The 18,733-nt window shown below is 50.4% G+C and overlaps 1 protein-coding gene across 1 annotated transcript; it reads left to right on the top strand.

The window, feature by feature from the left end:
- Positions 1-1,526: 1,526 nt before the first annotated feature.
- Positions 1,527-18,696, top strand: abcb4 (ATP-binding cassette, sub-family B (MDR/TAP), member 4). Its single transcript, XM_084669048.1, has 28 exons — positions 1,527-1,628; positions 1,958-2,028; positions 2,208-2,301; positions 2,945-3,098; positions 3,199-3,247; positions 3,477-3,668; positions 3,757-3,928; positions 4,057-4,181; positions 4,756-4,927; positions 5,091-5,204; positions 6,594-6,704; positions 6,873-6,998; positions 7,169-7,372; positions 7,728-7,898; positions 8,126-8,287; positions 8,719-8,895; positions 8,995-9,141; positions 9,322-9,426; positions 9,596-9,673; positions 10,321-10,404; positions 10,556-10,759; positions 11,620-11,720; positions 11,903-12,043; positions 13,732-13,888; positions 15,558-15,755; positions 16,797-17,003; positions 17,356-17,502; positions 17,691-18,696. The coding sequence occupies exons 1-28, from the start codon at positions 1,572-1,574 to the stop codon at positions 17,937-17,939; spliced, it is 3,969 nt and encodes a 1,322-aa protein (XP_084525174.1). The 5' UTR covers positions 1,527-1,571; the 3' UTR covers positions 17,940-18,696.
- The last annotated feature ends 37 nt before the right edge of the window (positions 18,697-18,733 follow it).

Below are 18,733 nucleotides of genomic sequence, written 5' to 3' on the forward strand. Positions count from 1 at the left end.
TCGATTCCTGGCTGTGCCAAAACAAAGTGAAGTTGTGTCCTTGGGCAAGGCACTTCACCCTACTTGCCTAGGGGGGAATGTACTTGTACTTACTGTAAGTCCTTTGACTTGCCAAGCACGACCACTAGCTACGCCAAAGAAAAGTTAGCTATTTGTTGACGTGGGTCCCCATTACATACCTGAGGAGTGAGTTTCACACCTGTTACATATGGAGCCTGGCAACGGGCCATTAGGGAAGGCAAATGGCCCTATCAAGTATCCAATTAGTTGATGTCTCTGAGGTACACAACATTCTGATACTGTTGGTGGCTTTTTCTTTTTATGTTCAATACTTTGTCCTCAGTTATGAAATCAATGTTACAACACCCCCCCCCCCCCCTTCAGAAGAAACAATGAGAAACCAGGCAGTTGGAACTGGTTTCTGAGGACTGAGGAGGTAATCATATCTGTTTTACATGTAGTCTACAACTCACCGCTGTTTCCTGTGCTGACCTTGTTTTGTCATCTTGTGGTCTTTTACAGCTGACTGCAGAGAGGCAGCAGAGCAAAGTCAAAACCACATTTTTGGTTCTCAGGAACCATGACAACCTCAAACTGAAGAACAAGCATATCTGACCCAGAGAAGAAGAGTTAACGTGTGCTAGATGGGGATGGATGAGGTTTCTTTGAAAAGCTTGAATGAAGGGATCTTGTTGTGGTCCTGGTATTATACGACCATGTGACGTCTTCGGCGCAGTCTATGGACAATAGTTTTTTATGGATAAATACTTGCACTAGGCTAATATCCTAAAATGACTTATTCAATGTAATCTACTCATAGTAGTGATATAGCGTACGTTTAGGGCCTTCATTAACCGGTTACATCATATTATGGCTCCATATGGATCCAATCCTGATCAGGTAAACAGGACATGATGTCACAGCACAGCCTCATATTTATTATAAGTTTGTCAATCTGTTACACTTTGTGATTGGAAAAAGCTATGAACTCAGTTTAATATAGCAACTAACATTGATTACCAAGAGAAAATTGACGAGTAGTAAGTTAAAGGTAAAGTGAGTAATTGTGTAACAGTAGGTTACATGTTATACTTTAGACCGTGTGTGTGTGTGTGTGTGTGTGTGTGTGTGTTGATAGAAAAAGAGAGCGTGACTGTTTGGATCTTACCTTTGGTCCACACTATAAAGTTGAATGAGAAGCCTAGTTTTATGATTTGTGTGAATCCAAGGTAGGCATACACACACACTCATACACTGACAGGAGCCCCATAATATTGCCTACAAGTATGGGTACATTGTGTTTCCATAGTTCAGTTTTTTTGTATTGACTGACTAAAACACAGCATAAAACATTGGCGCTGCCATATTTCTATTAACCTATAAAAGAAACTTGATCCTCTGTGTGGGAAGACAGTGACGCGGCTGCGCGATAAGGCGGCTGTTATTCATGTGCTCTTGTAAAGCCATAAACGTGATATGAGTGAAGAGGAGCCAATGTTGCATCTGTGCACAAACGGAGGGGGGGAGAGAGAGCGAGGGCGACTAGGAGAACTACTGTGGGCGGATCAGCGATGAAAACAGAAGCTCCGGGGAGTGAGCGGCTTCAGGGCAGCGGGTACGGGGGAAAGGTGAGTTGAGTCAGCTTAGCGGACTGCCGGTATGTATATTTAATGCTAACGACAGTGTCATTCTTACACTGTAGCGGTCATATCCAGCTACCCTGCCATTTAAGTATAGGCTGTATGACACGCGGGTATTTCCCACGTAGCCCAACTGTCAAGACACGCAACATGGGCTACATAATCAGCACATGACACAGAGATAGCAAAGTTAACTGTCTCAAAAACGTGGTTAGTTGTCCCTTACTAATTGTGACTATTGTTTGACTAGTGGCCAAGTCCCTGACATTAGATGTAGCCAATCTGAACGTTTTTCTTCTCGCACTTCTGACGACCAGGACCCAATCATGGACACGAAAGATAAGGACGAAGTCGCCATGACCACATATACTCAAAACGGGGACTTAAGGTAGGGTATATTGAACTCATTTTTTATTCAATTCACTTCATTAATCTCGAAGGAAATTAAATATACCAACCCCCTTCAGTCCAGTTCTGGTCGTGGAAATTATTTATTTTTCTTGATTGAAGATGAATTATTTATAGGCTTAATATTAAATAAATTAATATTTTGTCGGGCTCCTTTAGTGACAAGAATGATGAGAAGGAGGATAAGAAACATAAAAAGAAAGGGAAAAAGGAAAAAGAACCGAAGTTGCCGATGGTCGGTCCTATTGCGCTGGTGAGTGATCTTTCCGGGGCTACAGCTTTAAACCTCCTTTCTCCCTCACTACCTCAGGGGAATGAAGCTACGGGAATATTTTATATAATTTCGTAAAAATGGTCAATGGTTTAATAACTGGTAACTATATTCTCTTATTGTTTTTCAATAACAATACGTGTTCAACATCCCCATGTCCGCTATTTTTAGCCTTGATTTCCCCTCACATCTACCGCCAGTAGAAACGTGTGTCCTTGTCAACAGTCCAAGCTGAAGACACACTGAAGTGACTGATGAAACGCTGTCCAGTGATAGTCCAAGACCTGTAGAGCGTGTGTGTGTGTGTGTGTGTGTTGGGGGTGTGTGTGTGGTGCAACCTAGATCAGATGGATGTTAAGAAGTGTGTTGTTGTGTGTTATGAGTACTTTATGGTTGGAATCTCGATGAGAAGGAGTTAGGAAGTCTGTGTGTGTGAGGGGGGGGGGGGGAGGGGGGGGGGCAGGGGCTTTCTTCCTCCCCCCTCCTGGGAGAACAATAGCAGCCAGGAGTTTGAAGTCTTTTTGACTGAGAATGTCTGCAACAACATCAAAGCTGTTTTCTGTATTCACACAATGCTCCTGTGTTCCTCTTGTGTTTGTCCTGTGACGTGCTCCTGGTGCTGCAGTTCCGCTTCGCAGACGGCTGGGACAGGCTCCTGATCATCCTGGGGACAGTGATGGCCATGGCCAATGGCACAGTGCTTCCACTCATGTGCATTGTGTTTGGAGACATGACTGACAGCTTCATCAGTGACTCTGTGCAGTCACAGAACCTCACCAGTGAGTCTCCTCCAGGCTCCATGACCTCACACACATTCACACACGTGCACACACACATCCATTAAGGTGATAATATGACATAATGTCTCCGGCTGTCTAGATGTCTCCTTCCCAACCTCCAATCGGACTCTGGGCGATGACATGACAACGTAAGGCTCTACCTGACTCTAACGCTAACCCCGCTGTCCTCTTTAGAGCTTCTCAGTAACACTCTGTGTGTGTGTGTGTGTGTGTGTGTGTGTGTGCGTGTGTGTGCGTGTAGCCTTGTTTGCGTACAGGAGATGTAATGGGTGGATTCAAACCAATTCTATAAACGAGTGTGCAATGTTTGTGTGTGTTTACCTATACCTCAACTGTGCCCCCCACCACCACCACCAGCTATGCCATCTACTACTCCATCATGGGAGCTGTGGTGCTGGTGGCTGCCTACATGCAGGTGGCCTTCTGGACTCTGGCCGCAGGCCGGCAGGTGAAGCGCCTCCGGAAGCTGTTCTTCCACCGCATCCTGCAGCAGGAGATCGGCTGGTTCGACGTCAACGAGACCACAGAGCTCAATACGCGGCTCACAGAGTGGGTGGCGTCTGCTGGCGTGCACACAGGATCTCCCCTGGCCTCTCGCATGTGCCTGATGGGCTGTGTGTGTGTGTGTGTCATCCAGTGACATCTATAAGATCAACGAGGGGATAGGAGACAAGGTGGGGATGTTGCTGCAGTCCTTCACCAGCTTCTTCACAGCCTTCATCATTGGCTTCGCTAAGGGCTGGAAGCTCACCCTGGTCATCCTGGCTGTCAGTCCTGCCCTGGGAATCTCCGCTGGGCTCTTCAGCAAGGTGGGTCACACACACCCTGCACACCCTGCACACCCTGCACACCCTGCACACCCTGCACACCCTCACAAAACATCATCTGTCAGTCGCCTTCACCTGTTGTGTGTATGTGTGTGTGTGCGTGTGTGTAGGTGTTGACAACCTTCACGTCGAAGGAACAGTCTGCCTATGCCAAGGCCGGGGCAGTGGCTGAGGAGGTGCTGTCGGCTGTTAGGACGGTATTCGCTTTTAATGGACAACAAAGAGAGATTAAGAGGTGTGTTTCCATGTTAGGGGTTTGTGCTGTGTGTAGCTCTGTTGTGGTTCTGCTGTGTGTAGCTCTGTTGTGGTTCTGCTGTGTGTAGCTCTGTTTTGGTTCTGCTGTGTGTAGCTCTGTTGTGGTTCTGCTGTGTGTAGCTCTGTTGTGGTTCTGCTGTGTGTAGCTCTGTTTTGGTTCTGTGTCCACCCTGCCCTCACAGCCGGGAGACATCCGATCCTTCAGGAAAATACACCAAATCATCTATAACTCTACATTACAGCATTAGCTGAAGGGGGGATTGAATCAGTGTAATGTGCCCTCCCTCTCTCTCTCTCTCTCTCTCTCTCTCTCTCTCTGTCTCTCTCTCTCTCTCTCTCTCTCTGTCTCTCTCTCTCTCTCTCTCTCTCTCTCTCTCTCTCTCTCTCTGTCTCTCTCTCTCTCTCTCTCTCTCTCTCTCTCTCTCTTTCTCTCTCTCCTTCCTCCACTATTCCTCTGTCCAGTCAGCTGTCAATCTCCTTGCCCACCCATAATCCGTGTGTGTTTGTACGCACATGTGAACGTGTGTGTGCTTTTGGTGCGTGTGCCACTCCAGGTATCATAAGAACTTGGAGGATGCTAAGAACATGGGTATCAAGAAGGCCATCTCAGCCAACATCGCCATGGGCTTCACCTTCCTGATGATCTACCTGTCCTACGCTCTGGCCTTCTGGTACGGCAGCACCCTGATCCTCAGCGGGGAGTACAGCATCGGCTCTGTGCTCACGGTGAGTCAACACCACAACACATCATCTAGTATCTTCACTCTGATGAATCCCCTCCTCTCTCTCTGTCCCTCTCACACACACACACAGCGGTTGAGTTCAGTGGTACAGAATGTCTCCTGGGTCTAGATGTTTGTGAGGGTAACAGCTGCTGCTGTGTCCTTAGGTCTTCTTCTCTGTGCTGATTGGAGCGTTTGCGCTGGGACAGACGTCTCCTAACATCCAGTCCTTCGCCAGTGCCAGAGGGGCTGCCCACAAGGTCTACAACATCATAGACAACGTGAGAGACACACCCGTGGCCTTCACACACACACACACACACACATGCTGAACAGAGGTTATTGAACCTTGAGGCTTCACCTTGATAGAAGGACTTGAAGTGTTAACACATACCAACTCCTGTTGCCATGCTGATCCCAGACAGCCCAGTGTTTAACTTGGTGGACTCTTGTTAATGTTTCACCCTCAGGTTATGTCACACAGTCAAGTAGACTGGCCTCACACATGATAACTAGCAGCAAACATGTATTGCTGTACTCACTCACAGTCACTCAAACTAAACAACACTACACAACACCAATACGCTCATACATTAGGGTTAGGGTTCATTAGAAGTTGAGTAACACTAGTTGTATGACACCACAAATCCACAAATAGCCTTCACAGATTTGTATCTTGCAAACTCGCCAGTACAGCTGCCTCACAGCTACTCTTCTGATATGCCGTACAGCTAAACCTGGTCGCGTTGAAGCCGCAACGTGCTGCAGACGCGTCCGGTGTGAACAGGGTGTAATACATGCATCTGTCATAGTCATCACAACACACACACACACACACAACATGCCCTCACACACACAAACAGCATGCCCTCACACACACACACACACACACACAGCGTGCCCTCACACACACACAACGTGCCCTCACACACACACACAGCGTGCCCTCACACACACAGCGTGCCCTCACACACACACACACACACAGCGTGCCCTCACACACACACACAGCGTGCCCTCACACACACACACACACACACAGCGTGCCCTCACACACACACACACACACAGCGTACCCTCACACACACACACACACACAGCGTACCCTCACACACAGACACACACACAGCGTGCCCTCACACACACAGCGTGCCTTCACACACACAGCGTACCCTCCCATCCTTCCCAGAGAGCTTCAGCCAACTGGAAGGGAAACTGTGGAAGGGTGAGGTATTCCAGAGGGAACTCACACACACACAAACACTCCCTTAACATCACAGAATCTGTCAGAACACACACACTCACAAGCACAATCACAGACACACTCACAACATACACAGTTTGAACAGAGTGCAGCAGGGAGTCTGGCTGAAACACAAAGACTAGAGTAAATAAACTAAAGCAAGGCTGATGGAAGATCAACCTGGCCGGGCCCGTAGTCTTCCTCCCTTTGTCCCTCTGGACTGAAGCAATTAATGCTCTTTTGAAATATGATTTTCTCCTCACATAAAAACAGCATCAGCACTACCACACCATTTCAGCAAACTAAACTGAACCCCAAAAATATATTTCCTGTCACACGGTGTGTTTATGTTACTGGAACTTGTTGTTGTTTTTAGTTCTCTTTAGAGAACGTCAATCTTCCTCTGTTCTGTTTCTTCTCTCATCAGAACCCTAAAATCGACAGTTACTCAAACGATGGCTTCAAACCTGACTCCATAAAGGGAAACATCGAGTTCAAGGACATCCACTTCACCTACCCCTCACGGCCAGAGGCCAAGGTAGGTCCAGCCTTGGGGTAATGAGACTGCTCAGGTTTGTATATCCAGCCAAGCTGCCTCAGCACACCTGTACCTCACACACAGCAGCTGTCAGAGTCCTCAGTCTGAGGACCGTTCCCAGTGCAGCTCTTCCTGTGGCCTGTCTCCTGAGTGTGTCCTGGTGTGCAGGTCCTGAACGGGATGTCTCTGAGCGTGCGGAGTGGCCAGACCATCGCCCTGGTGGGCAGCAGCGGCTGTGGGAAGAGCACCACTGTCCAACTGCTGCAGAGATTCTACGACCCTCTGGAAGGATCGGTGAGGAACACACACACACTCAGTAACAGCCTCTTAACACACACACACTCAGTAACAGCCTCTTTACACACACACACACACTCAGTAACAGCCTCTTTACACACACACACACACTCCGTACAGAGCACTGACTCACCTCAGTGTGTGTTTGCTCGTGTCTCTCTGTGCAGGTGAGCATAGACGGGCATGACGTGCGCTCCCTGAACGTGCGTTACCTGAGGGAGATGATCGGCGTGGTGAGTCAGGAGCCTATCCTATTCGCCACCACCATCGCTGAGAACATCCGCTACGGCAGGCCTGACGTCACCCAGAAGGAGCTGGAGCAGGCCTCGCGAGAGGCCAACGCCTACGACTTCATCATGAAGCTTCCTGACGTACGTAGGAGCATGTGTGTGTGTGTGTGTGTGTGTGGGGTTGTAGGGCTGCAGTCACACAGACGGTAGGGCTGCAGTCACACAGACTGTAGGGCTGTAGTCACACAGACGGTAGGGCTGCAGTCACACAGACTGTAGGGCTGTAGTCACACAGACGGTAGTGTTGTAATCACACAGACGGTAGTGTTGTAATCACACAGACTGTAGGGTTGTAGTCACACAGACTGTAGTGTTGTAGTCACACAGACTGTAGGGCTGTAGTCACACAGACGGTAGTGTTGTAATCACACAGACGGTAAGGCTGTAGTCACACAGACTGTAGCTCACTGCTGCGCCTCGTCTTGCGGCTGAGCAGCAGTTTGAGACGCTGGTTGGGGATCGAGGCACTCAGATGAGCGGAGGCCAGAAGCAGAGGATCGCCATCGCCCGCGCCCTCGTCCGGAACCCCAAGATCCTGCTGCTGGACGAGGCCACCTCAGCCCTGGATGCAGAGAGTGAGACCGTGGTGCAGGCTGCCCTCGACAAGGTGGCTCTCTTCTGCTCTCTCATTATGTACTTTTACAGTGAGAATGAAGAAAGTGAAACATTTCATAAACCGTGTTTCTCTCTGTCTCTCTCTGTCTCTGTCTCTGTCTCTCTCTGTCTCTCTGTCTCTCTGTCTCTGTCTCTGTCTCTCTCTGTCTCTCTGTCTCTGTCTCTCTGTCTCTGTCTCTGTCTGTCTGTCTCTCTCTCTCTCTCTCTGTCCTCCCCCAGGCCAGACTAGGTCGCACCACCATAGTAGTGGCCCACCGTCTCTCCACCATCCGCAACGCTGACATCATCGCTAGCTTCCAGAACGGATACATCGTGGAGCAAGGCACCCACAGCGAGCTGATGAAGATGCAAGGAGTCTACCACACACTGGTGACCATGCAGGTAACACACACACACTGGTCACCATGCAGGTAACACACCCACACTGGTCACCATGCAGGTAACACACACACACACACTGGTCACCATGCAGGTAACACACACACACACACACTGGTCACCATGCAGGTAACACACACACACACACACTGGTCACCATGCAGGTAACACACACACACACACACTGGTCACCATGCAGGTAACACACACACACACACACTGGTCACCATGCAGGTAACACACACACACACACTGGTCACCGTGCAGGTAACACACACACACACACTGGTCACCGTGCAGGTAACACACACACACACACTGGTCACCATGCAGGTAACACACACACACACACTGGTCACCGTGCAGGTAACACACACACACACACTGGGATCAGTGTTACTGGTGTGTACTAAGCAGAGCCTATGCTGTGCTAGACCTTCCGGAATGCAGAGGAGAGTGTGGAGGTTGAAGCTGAGCCTGTCCTGGATGAGAAGAGTCCAACTGCCTCGCCGCTAACGGAGACCACCCTTTACCGGAGGAAGTCCACCAAGGGCTCCTCCTTCGTTGGCTCGGAGAAGGAGAAGGAGGAGGAGACTGAAGCTGAGGAGGAGGTTAGATGTCGGTTCTCTTCAAAACGATCAAAGATGAAGTCAGCCAAGATGTAGTATCTGAAGTATATGAAGTCACTATCCCTCCCTCCCTCTCCCCAGGATGAGAAGGTCCCTCCTGTGTCGTTCTTCCAAGTGCTCCGTCTCAACCTTCCTGAGTGGCCTTACATCGTGGTGGGCGTGATCTGTGCAACCATCAACGGAGCCATGCAGCCCCTGTTTGCTGTCATCTTCTCTAAGATCATTGCTGTAGGTTGAAGCCATCCTTCCCCCTCCTCCAGTCCACATCCAGTAGAGCTCTGATCCCCACATTAGGACACGATACCCACAAACATGGTGCGACCATGACAACCATGAAGCCAGGGACAGACCGGTCTCCTGGGGTGTGTGTGTGTTAGACTGAGGTGTTGGTGTGTCGTCCTCTTCCAGGTGTTTGCAGAGACAAACCAGGACATCGTGAGAGAGCGCTCCTCCTTCTTCTCCCTCATGTTTGCTGCCATCGGAGCCGTTTCCTTCGTCACCATGTTCCTGCAGGTAGGCATCTTCATCTCCATGTTCCTGCAGGTAGGCACCAGCACAGGACTTGCGTCACACTCTGATCACGATACTGGGATGTGCTTGATATGTTTCACCCTCTGCACAGACACACACTAACACACACCCTCACACACACACACACTAACAGTGTTTTGTGCTCTGTTAGGGTTACTGCTTCGGGAAAGCCGGTGAGATTCTGACCATGAAGCTGAGACTGCGAGCCTTTAAAGCCATGATGAGACAGGTGAGACTGGTGATGCTGGAGGGTAGACAGGTGAGACAGGGGGGTAGAGAGGTGAGACAGGAGGGTAGAGAGGTGAGACAGGAGGGTAGAGAGGTGAGACAGGATGGTAGAGAGGTGAGACAGGTGAGACAGGAGGGTAGAGAGATGAGACTGGTGAGACGGGGGTAGAGAGGTGAGACAAGATGGTAGAGAGGTGAGACAGGAGGGTAGAGAGGTGAGACAGGTGAGACAGGAGGGTAGAGAGGTGAAACAGGTGAGACAGGAGGGTAGAGAGGTGAGACAGGAGGGTAGAGAGGTGAGACAGGTGAGGCTGGTGAGACAGGGGGGTAGAGAGGTGAGACTGGTGAGACAGGATGGTAGAGAGGGGAGACAGGTGAGACTGGTGAGACAGGGGGGTAGAGAGGTGAGACAGGAGGGTAGAGAGGGGAGACTGGTGAGACTGGTGAGACAGGGGGGTAGAGAGGTGAGACAGGAGGGTAGAGAGGGGAGACAGGTGAGACAGGATGGTAGAGAGGTGAGACAGGTGAGACAGAAGGGTAGAGAGGGGAGACAGGTGAACTTACTCAAGGACTGACGGTCTGTCTGAAGACCTCAGTCTCAGATCATGTGACCCCTGCAGGTGTCTGACTCTCTGCTGCCCCCTGTAGGACATGGGCTGGTTTGACCACCACAAGAACAGCGTGGGGGCCCTCACCACCAGACTGGCCACAGACGCAGCCCAAGTGCAGGGAGTACGTTAGTCCACCACACACACACCACCACACACACACACCACACACACACGCACACACACACACACACAACTGTACCACACTGAGTCATGCTTTTCTGTTCCATGTGTCTCTCCCCCCTCCCCCCTCCCCCCTCTCCCCCTCCCCCCAGGCCACAGGGGTGCGCATGGCAACGCTGGCTCAGAATGTGGCTAACCTGGGGACCAGCATCATCATCTCCTTCGTGTATGGCTGGGAGCTGACCCTGCTCATCCTGGGCGTGGTGCCCGTCATGGCGGTGGCTGGGGCCATCCAGATGCAGCTGCTCTCCGGCCACGCCATCAAAGACAAGAAGGAGCTGGAGCAGGCTGGGAAGGTGGGGCTCACCTGTCACCTAGAGTCAGAGTCTACAGCATCAGAGTCAGAGTCTACAGCATCAGAGTCAGAGTCTACAGCATCAGAGTCAGAGTCTACAGCATCAGAGTCAGAGTATACAGCATCAGAGTCAGAGTCTACACTGTCAGAGTCTACAGCATCAGAGTCAGAGTATACAGCATCAGAGTCAGAGTCTACACTGTCAGAGTCTACAGCATCAGAGTCAGAGTCTACAGCATCAGAGTCAGAGTCTACAGCATCAGAGTCAGAGTATACAGTGTCAGAGTCTACAGCATCAGAGTCAGAGTATACAGCATCAGAGTCAGAGTCTACACTGTCAGAGTCTACAGCATCAGAGTCAGAGTCTACAGCATCAGAGTCAGAGTCTACAGTGTCAGAGTATACAGCATCAGAGTCAGAGTATACAGTGTCAGAGTCTACAAAGTCAGAGTCAGAGTCTACAGCATCAGAGTCAGTATACAGCATCAGAGTCAGAGTCCACAGCATCAGAGTCAGAGTTTACAGCATCAGAGTCAAAGTCTACAGCATCAGAGTCAGAGTCTACAGCATCAGAGTCAGAGTCTAGCATCAGAGTCAGAGAAGACTCTTACTTCTCATTTTCAAAGTCTCTCTCTCTCTCTCTCTCTCTCTCTCTCTGTCTCTCTGTCTCTCTGTCTCTCTCTCTCCCTCTCTGTCTGTGCTCTCTGTCCCTCTCTCTCTCTCTCTCTCTCTCTCTCTCTCTCTCTCTCTCTCCTCTCTCCCTCTCTGTCTGTGCTCTCTGTCCCTCTCTCTCTCTCTCTCTCTCTCTCTGTCTCTCTGTCTCTCTGTCTCTCTCTCTCTCTCGTGTGTTTGTGTTCCCAGATTGCCACAGAGGCGATAGAGAACATCCGGACAGTGGCATCTCTCACCAGAGAGAGCAAGTTTGAGTCCCTTTACCAGAAGAACCTGGTGGTGCCTTACAAGTATGGACAACTCGGATTAGTTTGTAAATGTTACTCACTTCAATTACTTGAGATTCACCTCATGTTCAAGCTCATGTTTTGTTAGTATTGTCTCTGTGTCTTCATCATCTCTCTCTCTGTCTCTCTCTCTCTCTCTCTCTCTCTCTCTCTCTCTCTTCATCATCCTCTCTCTCTGTCTGTAGAAACTCCCAGAAGAAGGCTCATGTTTATGGGTTGACCTTCTCCTTCTCCCAGGCCATGATCTACTTTGCCTACGCCGGATGCTTCCGCTTCGGAGCGTGGCTCATCGAGGTCAACAGGATGGACTTTGAATCGGTCTTCCTGTGAGTAACCAACCCTGATTGGTCAGAATAGGCTGACTTCCTGTTCATGGCCTCAGGTGTGTCAACTGCTGCCACTACATAGGTTAGAGAGAGAGAGAGCGAGAGAGAGAGAGCGCACGTGTCAGTGAGTACTATACAGTAAAACATACACACTCAAAACCAGCCTGGAAAGGAATGTGAGAGAGGAGGACAAAGGTTTGTCATATTGCCTAAGGAGCAGTTAATGATTACAGGCTGGATTAGAAACGCTGCTGGTGGGGGTGTGCTACCCCTGACAGGTCACACCGCCATGGCAACACTGAGTTGAGTGACACAACACCATGTTACAAAACAGAGACACAAAGACAGAGTTGTGTTAAGCTGTTTTAAATCATTATGTCTATGGAATTATTCCCAATTATTATATTGACACGCAAGAGTGACCTCCATTTGAATTCTGCTTGTCATGCCGTGGGATTAAAGTCTGAAAGGCACACATGCCAAGTTTATGATGCTGTATACCTATAAAGATGATTCTGTCTACTAAAAGCAAAATTACGTTGTGTCCTTGGGCAAGGTCTTTCACCCTACTTGCCTCGGGGGGAATGTCCCTGTACTTACTGTAAGTCGCTCTGGATAAGAGCGTCTACTAAATGTAAATGTATTTGGTACTTTATCCTTTGGCATTGATATCAAACACAAAGCACACACCTGGGTGAATGCATGAGGGTAACTACCAGGTGAAAGGTCAAAGATGTGTGGCACTTTGGTTCTTTGCCACACCACTGTTGTCATAGTGATGGTCCTACATAACTTCTTAACTGTCTCTGGGTGTGAGGCTTGAGGATGACAGTGTTGTAATGATGGAAGGAGGGCGTCTGGACAGCCAGGGTTGAAGAGGTCAACACCACAGGGTAGTACTGGACCCCAGGGTCAACACCACAGGGTAGGACTGGACCCCAGGGTCAACACCACAGGGTAGGACTGGACCCCAGGGTCAACACCACAGGGTAGGACTGGACCCCAGGGTCAACACCACAGGGTAGGACTGGACCCCAGGGTCAACACCACAGGGTAGTACTGGACCCCAGGGTCAACACCACAGGGTAGGACTGGACCCCAGGGTCAACACCACAGGGTAGGACTGGACCCCAGGGTCAACACCACAGGGTAGGACTGGACCCCAGGGCCGGCCCTGGGGGTTTTGGGGCCTTACAGGTGGGTACGTTCGCTTCATGATGGATTTTATTTTTTGCAAATATTTAAACCTTTCAAAACCTTTTTTTCCCCCCACGTGAAGTGAAAGGAGAAGAGAGTTTAGGAAAGGGGAGAGCGGAACTGAGAAGCCTAGAGCAGAGCACATGCTCTAGGAGAGAGTACAGTAGAGTACAGTAGAGTACTGTAGAGTATAGTAGAAATATTGTTTCAATCTTTCCAAACGATTTTTTCAAAACCTTTATGAGAAAATATAGAAAAACATACGAAAGGAAACATTTTCACTGAGTTTCACTGACTACCTGGCCCTGCAGGACCCAGTTTAGGATTTATGTTTATTCAAGCAGTGGTTGTTTTGGATGCCATAGAAATAGTAAATAATAGTTGTTTTTATATTCTCTCTCTCTCTCTCTCTCTCTCTCTCTCTCTCTCTCTCTCTCTCTCTCTCTCTCTCTCTCTCTCTCTCTCTCTCTCTCTCTCTCTCTCTCTCTCAGGGTGGTTTCAGCTGTGCTCTATGGGGCCATGGCTGTGGGAGAGGCTAACTCTTTCACTCCTAACTACGCCAAGGCCAAGGTCTCTGCCTCTCACCTCATGATGCTGGTCAACAGGAAGCCTGCCATCGACAACACCTCCGAAGAAGGACACACACCGGTAGATTGACATTCTAATACACACACAGGACACACTGGGCAGCAAGGTCTGTCCTGTCTCCTCCTCCTAGCAGCAAGGTCTGTCCTGTCTCCTCCTCCTAGCAGCAAGGTCTGTCCTGTCTCCTCCTCCTAGCAGCAAGGTCTGTCCTGTCTCCTCCTCCTAGCAGCAAGGTCTGTCCTGTCTCCTCCTCCTAGCAGCAAGGTCTGTCCTGTCTCCTTCTCCTAGCAGCAAGGTCTGTCCTGTCTCCTCCTCCTAGCAGCAAGGTCTGTCCTGTCTCCTCCTCCTAGCAGCAAGGTCTGTCCTGTCTCCTCCTCCTAGCAGCAAGGTCTGTCCTGTCTCCTCCTCCTAGCAGCAAGGTCTGTCCTGTCTCCTCCTCCTAGCAGCAAGGTCTGTCCTGTCTCCTCCTCCTAGCAGCAAGGTCTGTCCTGTCTCCTCCTCCTAGCAGCAAGGTCTGTCCTGTCTCCTCCTCCTAGCAGCAAGGTCTGTCCTGTCTCCTCCTAGCAGCAAGGTCTGTCCTGTCTCCTCCTCCTAGCAGCAAGGTCTGTCCTGTCTCCTCCTAGCAGCAAGGTCTGTCCTGTCTCCTTCTCCTAGCTGCAAGGTCTGTCCTGTCTCCTCCTAGCAGCAAGGTCTGTCCTGTCTCCTCCTCCTAGCAGCAAGGTCTGTCCTGTCTCCTCCTCCTAGCAGCAAGGTCTGTCCTGTCTCCTCCTCCTAGCAGCAAGGTCTGTCCTGTCTCCTCCTCCTAGCAGCAAGGTCTGTCCTGTCTCCTCCTCCTAGCAGCAAGGTCTGTCCTGTCTCCTCCTCCTAGCAGCAAGGTCTGTCCTGTCTCCTCCTCCTAGCAGCAAGGTCTGTCCTGTCTCCTCCTCCTAGCAGCAAGGTCTGTCCTGTCTCCTCCTCCTAGCAGCAAGGTCTGTCCTGTCTCCTCCTCCTAGCAGCAAGGTCTGTCCTGTCTCCTCCTCCTAGCAGCAAGGTCTGTCCTGTCTCCTCCTCCTAGCAGCAAGGTCTGTCCTGTCTCCTCCTAGCAGCAAGGTCTATTCTCTCTCCTCCTCCTAGCAGCAAGGTCTGTCCTGTCTCCTTCTCCTAGCAGCAAGGTCTGTCCTGTCTCCTCCTCCTAGCAGCAAGGTCTGTCCTGTCTCCTCCTCCTAGCAGCAAGGTCTGTCCTGTCTCCTCCTCCTAGCAGCAAGGTCTGTCCTGTCTCCTCCTCCTAGCAGCAAGGTCTGTCCTGTCTCCTCCTCCTAGCAGCAAGGTCTGTCCTGTCTCCTCCTCCTAGCAGCAAGGTCTGTCCTGTCTCCTCCTCCTAGCAGCAAGGTCTGTCCTGTCTCCTCCTCCTAGCAGCAAGGTCTGTCCTGTCTCCTCCTCCTAGCAGCAAGGTCTGTCCTGTCTCCTCCTCCTAGCAGCAAGGTCTGTCCTGTCTCCTCCTCCTAGCAGCAAGGTCTGTCCTGTCTCCTCCTCCTAGCAGCAAGGTCTGTCCTGTCTCCTTCTCCTAGGAGGATTATTACCTTTGAGAGGTCACTAAGACCTTTGAAATCTGAGATTACTGAGCGGTATTTGTTATGGTTTCCTTTTCTTATATCACTAAATGTTTCCATGCATCTCTCTCCCACGCTCTCTCTCTCTCCCACGCTCTCTCTCTCTCTCTTTGTGCCCCTCTCTCTATCCCCCCCCCCTCCAGGAGACATTTGAAGGTAACGTGCGTTTCCAGGGTGTTCAGTTTAACTACCCGTCCCGTCCAGAGGTGCCTATCCTGCAGGGCCTGGACCTGAAGGTGAGCAAGGGGCAGACGCTGGCGCTGGTGGGCAGCAGCGGCTGTGGGAAGAGCACCACCATCCAGCTGCTGGAGAGGTTCTACGACACCCTGCAGGGGACAGTGGTTAGTACTAACACACATCACTCCTTCTAACTGTGTCTTTGTTATATGATGCATGCTTCAGCTCTGTTGAATGTAGATACATTTATAAAGGGAATGTACTGTTTTACATGATTTAGAGGAATTATAAAAAGGAAAGCAGAGCCCTTGGGATGTTTCCACCAAGAAGAAGAGACTTCTGCTTTAGAAACAGTTAGGGACAGTTAGGGACAGTTAGAGACAGTTAGAGACAGTTAGGGACAGTTAGAGACAGTTAGGGGCAGTTAGGGACAGTTAGGGGCAGTTAGGGGAAGTTAGGGGCAGCTAGGGACAGTTAGGGGCAGTTAGGGGCAGTTAGGGACAGTTAGAGACAGTTAGAGACAGTTAGAGACAGTTAGAGACAGTTAGGGGCAGTTAGGGGCAGTTAGGGACAGTTAGGGGCAGTTAGGGACAGTTAGAGACAGTTAGAGACAGTTAAAGACAGTTAGAGACAGTTACGGGCAGTTAGGGACAGTTAAGAGACAGTTAGAGACAGTTAGAGACAGTTAGGGGCAGCTAGGGACAGTTAGGGACAGTTAGGGGCAGTTAAGGACAGTTAGAGACAGTTAGGGACAGTTAGGGACGGTTAGGGACGGTTAGGGGCAGTTAGGGACAGTTAGAGACAGTTCAAATCAAATGTATTTGTATAGCCCTTTTGACACGCAAGCATGTCACAGAGGGCTTCACACACGCCCATAGAACTGCCCCTCAACCAGCCTAAACCCTCAAGGAGACTGTTAGACACAGAGACGGTTCCCTAGTAGTTACTCATCAACTGGCCAGGATGTTGACCCTGCTTGTTTCTATGGTGGCATAATCTAGTCTCAACTGTTAGTGCGTGTGTGTGAGAGGTGAGTAAGTGATATCAGTTCATCTCAAGGCCTCATGATAAGATGAATTTACACCCACAGATAGTCCAGTCATATCAAGGATGGTTGTTGTGGATGCATGTTTCTAGCATCTAGTAAACAAATGATGTCATCTGCACCCTTGTGCATCACTGTCCTCTCCTCCTCCTCCTCTCAGATGCTGGATAAGGTGGACGTGAAGGAGCTGAACATCCAGTGGCTGCGGGCCCAGATAGGCATTGTGTCTCAGGAGCCTGTGCTGTTTGACTGCAGCCTGGCCGAGAACATCGCCTATGGGGACAACAGTCGCAAGGTGACCCTGGAGGAGATCCAGAGTGCTGCCAAGGAAGCCAACATCCACAGCTTCATAGAGACCCTGCCTCAGGTACGACCTGTACAGCCTGTAGAGACTCTGCCTCAGGTACGACCTGTACAGCCTGTAGAGACTCTGCCTCAGGTACGACCTGTACAGCCTGTAGAGACTCTGCCTCAGGTACGACCTGTACAGCCTGTAGAGACTCTGCCTCAGGTACGACCTGTACAGCCTGTAGAGACTCTGCCTCAGGTACGGCAGGTTCTGGTATTACTTCATCTGCAGGCTGAGCTTTATCTCAAGCTTAATGTCAAGGGTTAGGCCAGTGCCTAGATAGAGCTGTCCACTTCTCTCTTATGCTGTGCCATCGAGACTGTACACACCTGATATTTAATACAATATCCCTCCCTCTCTCCCTGAGCAGAAGTATGACACCCAGGCAGGGGACAAGGGCACCCAGCTGTCAGGAGGGCAGAAGCAGCGTGTCGCCATCGCCAGAGCTCTCCTCCGCAACCCCCGACTGCTGCTGCTGGACGAGGCCACGTCCGCCCTGGACACCGAGAGCGAGAGGGTGAGTGTGTGTGGGTTGGTCAAGCGTGCGCTTGGGGATCGTTGGGATCTATTTTATCCTTTTGTAGTAAACCTTGCCGAAGGACTTAGTAGGAAAAAACTATCTGGTATGGTTGCTAGCAGATCTACCTACCCCTGCTATCTCCATAACCCCCCATGCCCCCCCCCATGCTCCCCCCTACCCCCCAGGTGGTGCAGGAAGCTCTGGACCAGGCACGGCAGGGCAGGACGTGCATCGTGGTGGCTCATCGCCTGTCCACCATCCAGAACGCCAACCGCATCGCTGTGTTCCAGGGAGGGGTGGTGGTGGAGCAGGGGACACACCAGCAGCTGCTGGCCAGGAAGGGACCGTACCACACGCTGGTCACCACACAGCTGGGCCACGGGAGAGATGCAGAGGGCCAGGCCAGCAACGGGGTCCCTGTCAACGTGGCGTAGAGGCGTAGAGGCCTAACCCTAACCCTAACCCACCTAGTGGGGCCATCTGTGGGTGGGTGACCATGTTTGGTTTTGTAGTTGAGGTTTAGTTTGGGAGGGTTGTTAACCCTTGTGGGGCTGAAGGGGACTGAGAGGATGTCCTGGCTGACCTGCTGGACACTACTTAGCATTTCTATCACCAAAGTACCTGATATGCCACATGAATCCATGTCTGATTGATAGACAAATATGCACATACACTGTTTAACAGTTAAATACACACTGGAGCAAAGCCATGCCTATAACCTTTACTCTACATTATTATTTTGATTCCTTTATTTAGTATGCAAGTTTGTGATGTAAGTCATCAAAGGATATGTTATTTTTGTTCATTGATTTGAATGTTTCATGGCTATTCATGCTGCTGGAAGACCCTGTTGTGTCTGATGTCAGGGAAGACCCTGTTGTGTCTGATGTCAGGGGAGACCCTATTGTGTCTGATGTCAGGGGAGACCCTATTGTGTCTGATGTCAGGGGAGACCCTATTGTGTCTGATGTCAGGGGAGACCCTGTTGTGTCTGATGTCAGGGGACCAGAAGGCCTGTCTTCCTACCTGGATGTTCTACCATGTTTCTGGGAGCCTTTCAAGCACTTATGAAAAACATTCAAGTTCGGCTTCTACATTTGCACTGAAACAACTAACCTTAAATACACAGTAGTTAGTTTGTATGTGTGTGTGTGTGTGTGTGAACGCATTAAAGATGTTCTATTCAGTCTTGCCACGCTGGCTTGTCCTGTTCCTTCATGTAACAAAG

The sequence above is a fragment of the Hypomesus nipponensis genome, chromosome 2, assembly GCF_054491055.1.
Source record: "Hypomesus nipponensis isolate SF chromosome 2, ASM5449105v1, whole genome shotgun sequence".
Classification (NCBI taxonomy): Eukaryota; Metazoa; Chordata; class Actinopteri; order Osmeriformes; family Osmeridae; genus Hypomesus; species Hypomesus nipponensis.

Excerpts from the sequence above, each read along its gene's own strand:
- abcb4 (XM_084669048.1), top strand. The coding sequence starts at position 1,572 with ATGAAAACAGAAGCTCCGGGGAGTGAGCGGCTTCAGGGCAGCGGGTAC. Across the intron at positions 8,288-8,718 it reads ACACACTGGTGACCATGCAG|ACCTTCCGGAATGCAGAGGA; the intron begins GTAACACACACA and ends ATGCTGTGCTAG. Across the intron at positions 9,142-9,321 it reads TCTTCTCTAAGATCATTGCT|GTGTTTGCAGAGACAAACCA; the intron begins GTAGGTTGAAGC and ends GTCCTCTTCCAG.